A 7186-nucleotide genomic window follows, 5' to 3' on the forward strand; every position below is an offset into this window, starting at 1 on the left:
TCCCTCCTTCGTTCCTTCCTATGTTCTTCACTAATCAAGTAATCAGAAAGGTCAACTCAAAGAAAGAAAAAGTGAAAACCCTAGGTAGCCTCCACTGCCGCCGAACGGAGTGAGCCACTGCCGTCGTCCGTCGTTGTCCAAGGCTTCTCTCTTCGTCCTTCGGCGTTCTCCAAGTCTCCAACCGCTGTCCGCTCTCAGATTCACCGGTCGCAGTCGCGCAGCTTCTTCCTCGAGCGTCCGTTGTCTTCGTCTTCTTGCCGTCGTCTTCGTCTGCTGACTCTGCTCGCCGCGGTTCTCGCCGTCTCAGACCGAAGGTCAGTGCTCACTGCTCACTGCTCACTTGTTCTTCATTTTTTTAATGTCTTTGTTCAGAAATCAAATCACAGGATGATTAATTGATTATTGAATGTTTTGTGATTTTATTGAAGAAAACCCTTCTCCATTCCAATCTCCTTCCTTCGAGTTCAGAGATCAGAAGTTCAACCAAGAGAAAAACCCTAGCCTCCACCACCGTCGCAAGGAGCAGCCGTGTTTGCCACCGTCCGCCGCAGTCAGGGTTGTCTCTTTGAGTCTTCGTCCGCCGCAGTCAGTGCTCACTTGTTCTTGTTTCTTTTTTATGCTCTTTTCAGAAATCATTGAACGATTATTGAATGTTTATGTTTTTATTGAATGATTATCTGATTAATGATTATTGATTAGCTCCTCTGTTCTGCTGTTGTTTTGTGTTTTGTGATCTTTTTTGGTAGTGATGTGCTGCTGCTGATGTGCTGGTTTGTGTTTTACTATTTTGTGATTTAATTGTGCATAAATTGTGACTGTCTTAATAATTAATTGAACTCCAATATTTTGTTCAAAACGTTCCCAACCTTGCTGTCCTTGAATGCTGGAAATATACTGCTTCTGCCTGGGTTGCGGAAATTAGAGCTTTTATTCTAGCACAATAGCATTAATAAATCTAGACTTCGAATTATTAGGAATCAGGATATACTAGTGCTAGAAAATATGAATTATGTTCTATAAGCACCCTTTTATTTGGGTCTTAAGACTGACTTTTGTGTGTCATTAAGCTTCACAAATTATGCTACATTATGACTGGCTTAATTCTGAAATTAATTTATTTGTCTTAGTTTACGGTGGATGTATGAGTTTTTAAATATGGTGATATGGTGAAAAAATTTTATTTTTGATTTACTATCTTATTTTCTCATATACAAGTCCTGAACTATACTTTTGTTGTACATTGCATCCTGCATAGGTTTTTGTTGCATTGAATGGTGCATTTCAATATTTCATACACTTTTGGAGTACTTCGCAAACATGTATAATGCAACAGTTGTTAGTCAATTAGATTTGGACTTGAAACTCAGTATATTTTGTATACTAGCTGCCTAGCTGGGCTACTTAATCTTAGTCTTAATTAAAATATAAGGTTAAGGATTTTACAACTTTTGTATTTCTAATTTTACATGTTAAAAACTGATTGTACTAAGAAGCTAGTTAAAAACATTTTTTAAAGCTTTGGACTAAACCTGTACGCAAATACATGAAAAGTAGTTTATTACTTTATTTTACTGAAATTGTAGAGTTTGAAGAGAAAAGTGTTCATTTCTTGAAGGATTGCTGCTTCTGTTATTTGAAACTTCAGAGATATAATTATAAAACGATTTTTTCGGTTGAATTACGGTTGAACCGGTTAAACTAGTAAGCTAATGAACAAATGATTAAAGCGGTTTGGTGACTAATTCGGTTCTCAGAACCTTGATTGTTATAAATCACCTTCATTTAAGAATTCGAGTCATAATTACTAAATTGGCATGGGCTCTAGGTTTAGGGTAAAGATTTTTGCTCTACTACGTCTAAAGGAAGGTTATTTTTGAATTAAGACACTCTTTTAGTTTTAGAAAGTTTTTTATCAAACAGAAAAAAGTTTTATTTGTCTTTTGCTACTACAGAAGTTTAAAAATAAAGAACGAAAGAAAGTGACACCAACATATATCTTAGTTCAATTTTGAAGTGTAGTGAAATCTATATCTAGTTTTTACTACAATTATGGTGCAATTTCATTATAACGATCAACAAGATTACAAACACCAATTCAAATACATGAAAACTAGTTCATTACTTTATTTTACTGAAATTGTAGAGTTTGAAGAGAAAAGTGTTCATTTCTTGAAGGATTGTTGCTTTTGTTATTTGAAACTTCAAAGATATAATTACAAAATGATTTTTTCGGTTGAATTACGGTTGAACTAGTTAAATTAATAAACCAATAAACTAATAATTAAAATGGTTTGATGACCAATTTGATTCTCAGAACCTTGATTGTTATAAATCACATTCATTTAAGAATTCTAGGTTTAGGGTAAAGATTTTTGCTCTACTACATCTAAAGGAAGGTAATTTTTGAATTAAGACACTCTTAGTTTTAGAAAGTTTATCAAACAGAAAAAAGTTTTATTTGTCTTTTGCTACTACAGAAGTTTAAAAAATAAAGAATGAAAGAAAGAGAAACCAACATAAATCTTAATTCAATTTCGAAATGTAGTGAGATCTATGTCTAGCTTTTACTATAATTATAGTGCAATTTCATTATAACGATCAACAAGATTACAAACACCAATTCAAACTATAATTATGAGTTTCAGAAACCAAGACAAATCAGAATAGTCAAAACCAAACAAAATCAAATCAATAATAAAGCCTCGAATGTAAACAGAAATTATTTGACTTTTTTTTTCTTATGTAATGTCTTTTCTTTCATTGGTTTTTACTCAATTTTTCATACTAAAACAGGTTTATCCTTAAACGCTCTTTGCTAAGTATGGAGTGCTGCATACCTTGTTAATTCGTTAAATCTGAATTTTTTATTTATTATATTTTATTTGAATGGTCTGAATTTAAAAAAGTAACTTGTTAATCAGGTTAATCTTTTTTTTTTTTATAAATTTTAATTTTTTTTATAAGTTTTAGATAATGGGCTGAAGTCCAAAACAAAAAAAATAAGTATATAAATATTAAAAATAACATGTTTATATAACAAAAACAAAATTACTGGACTATAGAATTAAAATAAATAATACATAAAAAATAAATTAAAAATCTATGTACTAAATTCATAAAAAACACATTCATACAATTGCTAGAATCTCATCACTTCAAACATCCACAATTAGCAACTCGATATGAAAATAAGTTTTATCAAACTTATTTGAAGATTGTTACCACCATAGTCCTTTGATCTTAAAGATGAAATGTCATCTTTGACCAAAGAAACCTAGGTAGAGATAAATCTAAGGAGAATTTTATTATATTTATAATATATTATTTGGGATAATTATATTATTTTAGTTAATATAATATTATTTAAAAGAATATTTAAAATTTATTATTTTGTATTAAAAATATTATTAAAAATATATTATTAATTTTTCTTAAAATAACATTTTTTTGTTCAAATACTATGACAAAAATTTTGTTACGTAACTGCGACTATTTAATAAATATTATATAAATTAATAAAAGAAAGAAGTACTCATTTTTTTTACTAAAAATAGGAAGACTCGATCCGTAATCTTTTAGGTGAGTATAAAAAGACTATGTTATTTGAATTATAACTGGTTTGCAAAGAAAAAAATACTTTTAATTATATATTAAATAGAATAATTATTTATTAGGCTCGTTCTTATACAAATAAAAATTTCTCTTAGTTTTATATCTGTAATATTTTATACTAATACAAATAATTGTTTAAATATAATTGTATTTTAATTTTTCATTCTATTACTTACACGTCAAGGATAATATGATTGCGTCTTCATCCGAGAATTATGGCACCTTCATGGAAACCGGAGTTTTCCTACAAAATCATCGATTTTGTATTTGGAGTTAGCCAACCAGCAGCGGCAACAAACATGCTTCTTCTTCTTCTATGGTAGCAATTTTTCGAGTTTTGAAGGTTATTCATGGCAGAGGTGGAAGGGAGTGGGTTCTGTGACTAGCCAAAACGATAATGGAAGCACCGCAGCAAACAAAATAGTAAAGATGTTTGAAGACTCGCATGCATAGACAATAACAGAATAATGGAAGAATTCGATTAAGTTTTCCTGAGTACTTTTGTGGTGTAAAAGTAGTCTTGTGTTAAACGAGAAAATTAAATTTTGTTGTCAGTATCAATTTGTTTATTCAGCCCATAACAGAAAAAAAATAACAATAATAAATAAATTTAATTTACCTGATAACCTTTAATAATAGGTTAATTTTTAAAGAGCGCTGCACTCTCTACTTTACCTGGAGTGCACTAGCTTTTGCCATAAAAAGACTATGTTATTTGAATTATAACTTGTTTGCAAAGAAAAAAATACTCACTATAACTCAGTTGATAAAGAAAGAAATATTCTTAATTATATATTAAATAGAATAATTATTTATTAGGCTCGTTCTTATACAAATAAAAATTTCTCTTAGTTTTATATCTGTAATATTTTATACTAATACAAATAATTGTTTAAATATAGTTGTATTTTAATTTTTCATTCTATTATTTACACGTCAAGGATAATATGATTGCGTCTTCATCCGATAATTATGGCACCTTCAAAGAAACCGGAGTTTTCCTACAGAATCATCGATTTTGTATTTGGAGTTAGCCAACCAGCAGCGGCGACAAACATGCTTCTTCCTCTTTTATAGTAGCGATTTTTCGGGTTTTAAAGGTCATTCATGGCAGAGGTGGAAGGGAGTGGGTTCTGTGACTAGCCAAAACGATAATGAAAGCACCGCAGCAAACAAAATAGTAAAGATGTTTGAAGACTCGCATGCATCGACAATAACAGAGTAATGGAAGAATTCGATTAAGTTTTCCTGAGTACTTTTGTGGTGTAAAAGTAGTCTTGTGTTAAACGAGAAAATTAAATTTTTTTGTCAGTATCAATTTGTTTATTCAGCCCATAACAGAAAAAAATAACAATAATAAATAAATTTAATTTACCTGATAACCTTTAATAATAGATTAATTTTTAAAGAGCGTTGCACTCTCTACTTTACCTGGAGTGCACTAGCTTTTGCCACTAAAACATGTATTTTTCTTTTCAAATAGAAAGACTCTATAATCTAAAACTAAAATATATCAATTTGAAATTAAATAAAGAATCACAACTCTCAAACCTGCTGGTTTTGTATTCCTTATTTTCTTCTTTTTTTTTTCTTGATTTTTGATCATCTTTTTATAACAAAACAGCAGCTCCTGATCTTATTAGTCGTTGTTGTCCCAATCAATAATCGTTATTGACACAATTTTTATTTCTAATATTAACTGCAAATCTCTTCTAGATTTCTATTAATTCTTGCTCTTGATGAGATAAAGCTCTTTCAATATAACCAAATCATCATCTTCAGCCTTTATTATATACCAAAATACTTAATACACAAATAAAATTAATTTAACCAAACTTAATTAACCAAACTAAATATTTGTCATCACAATAAATTAAATAAAACTCTTTAAACCCAAAAATGAGTAATGAATCATAAGTTGTTACGTAAGTTACTTTTCTTCTCCTAACACTTTTAGTTATTTATTAGCAGAATTCTATTTTAATTTGTAAATTTAAGTTTGTTTTTTCAAAATTTGTTATATTTTATTTTAAAATTTTAACTTCTATCATATTTCAAAATTCAAACTATGTCAGATTTAACAACATATAAACCCTAATAACAATAAAATAGTTATTGCAGCACAAACTGGTCCCTTAAAAATAAGGTCTAATTTATTAAAAGAAATTTAGCAGGTCAACAATTAGCTCATTTAACTCGCAAAATAATATTGATTTGAGAGATTTATTTCAGCTACATGAATGGGCTACAGGCCCAACAAGAGAAAGAAAAGAACAAAACAGAAACCCAAAAAGCACACATAACAGTAGTAGCAGAGTAGTGTTATATTTTGTGAGGCGGTGTGTTACGTGTGTATATTGACGTATAGCAGTTACCACATCGCTCTTCTCTTGTTTAAGGTATGTTTCCATTTCCTTATTCTTCTTCAATGATGGCTGTGCCTGAGACATTCCAATCACTTTCTCTAATTGCAGATTCCCACGTTCCTTGCATCATTGGTTTTCCTTATTTTACTGTTAATAGTTTTAATTTGGTCGTGAATTCAGCATTTTTGTGCTTCAAATTGAGATTAGGATTCTAGACATTGAGTGGTCAATATATCCACATTTTAAAGCTACTAAAATATACAAGTAACATTCAAGAGTTTAATTTTGATATACTGTTAATGTAAGGTAATTTATGCAGTCTGGTCAATTTTTTGCTGATCTGAACACTATGTAATTAGATACCTAAAAACTATTTTAGTGCATCAAAATTAAATTTATAAGCTTAATTTATATCTCCTTGAAAATATACAAATATAAGAATCCTTCAAAATTCTCGTGTCTTTACGTGAATTCACATTGCAGAATGAAACCAGAATCGAAAAGAAAGAGTGACGAAGCCCACACTTATAGCCATGAAAAACCTTCATGCTTTGATAGTTTTGCTGAAATGTCAAACGCTCTGTTAAATTCTGATATCACCATAAGAAACCAAAGTTCTCCCAATATTCTTGGTTCTGCAACTAATCAAGATCCTAATTCAATTCAATCTCTCTCAAAAGGTTAGTGTTTCATTTTTTCTTAAATTTAAATTCAATTATAATCTTGAAATCATTGTGAGTATCTTTTTACTTTTTTATTATAAATTTAAACTTAACATGTGTAACAGATTGCTACGACTTTAATAATTTATGGAAGACATTGAATTACATAGAGAAGAAGACTGCAAAACGCATAATCGTCGTTAAGAGGGTTGATAAGAAAAAAGAAAAGAAAATGAAGAGGAAGAAGGAGAAGGAGGAATTTCAAATAATAAAATTCTTGACAATGAACCCAAAGAAGCCGTTTGAAAGCATTGTAAGAGTAAAAGGTGGAAACAGAAAGGAGCAAAATTCAGAGAAAAACTCAGATAATCAATTTGGCTTGGAAGAGTTTATTGATGCTGTAAATCATGGAGGCTTTCATCTTAGAACAAGGATTCATCTTAAGAATAAGAATACCCAACAAAAGAACCAAAACACAAATAAATTTGGTTAGTTTCTATCATCTTAGAAGAAGAGATTTTTCTTCTAATTTAAACAGTGACTCTA

General features: G+C 29.8%; 1 protein-coding gene and 1 long non-coding RNA gene across 2 annotated transcripts; both read left to right on the plus strand.

Annotated features, from left to right (window-relative positions):
• On the plus strand, nucleotides 1–705 carry LOC127739650 (uncharacterized). The gene is made up of 2 exons (XR_002368835.2): nucleotides 1–314; nucleotides 429–705. It is a non-coding gene; the product is annotated as an uncharacterized LOC127739650 (long non-coding RNA).
• A 5647-nt stretch (nucleotides 706–6352) lies between these two features.
• Nucleotides 6353–7186, plus strand: LOC107469262 (uncharacterized). Its single transcript, XM_016088638.3, has 2 exons — nucleotides 6353–6658; nucleotides 6766–7186. Exons 1-2 carry the CDS (start codon nucleotides 6463–6465, stop codon nucleotides 7131–7133), a joined length of 564 nt encoding a protein of 187 aa, XP_015944124.1. The 5' UTR covers nucleotides 6353–6462; the 3' UTR covers nucleotides 7134–7186.

This window comes from Arachis duranensis, chromosome 10, assembly GCF_000817695.3.
Source record: "Arachis duranensis cultivar V14167 chromosome 10, aradu.V14167.gnm2.J7QH, whole genome shotgun sequence".
In the NCBI taxonomy this organism is placed as follows: domain Eukaryota; kingdom Viridiplantae; phylum Streptophyta; class Magnoliopsida; order Fabales; family Fabaceae; genus Arachis; species Arachis duranensis.

Bases quoted from the DNA above. Each gene is read 5' to 3' on its own strand.
- LOC107469262 (XM_016088638.3), top strand. From the start codon at position 6,463: ATGAAACCAGAATCGAAAAGAAAGAGTGACGAAGCCCACACTTATAGC. The intron at 6,659-6,765 runs GTTAGTGTTTCA...CATGTGTAACAG, and splicing joins AATTCAATCTCTCTCAAAAG to ATTGCTACGACTTTAATAAT.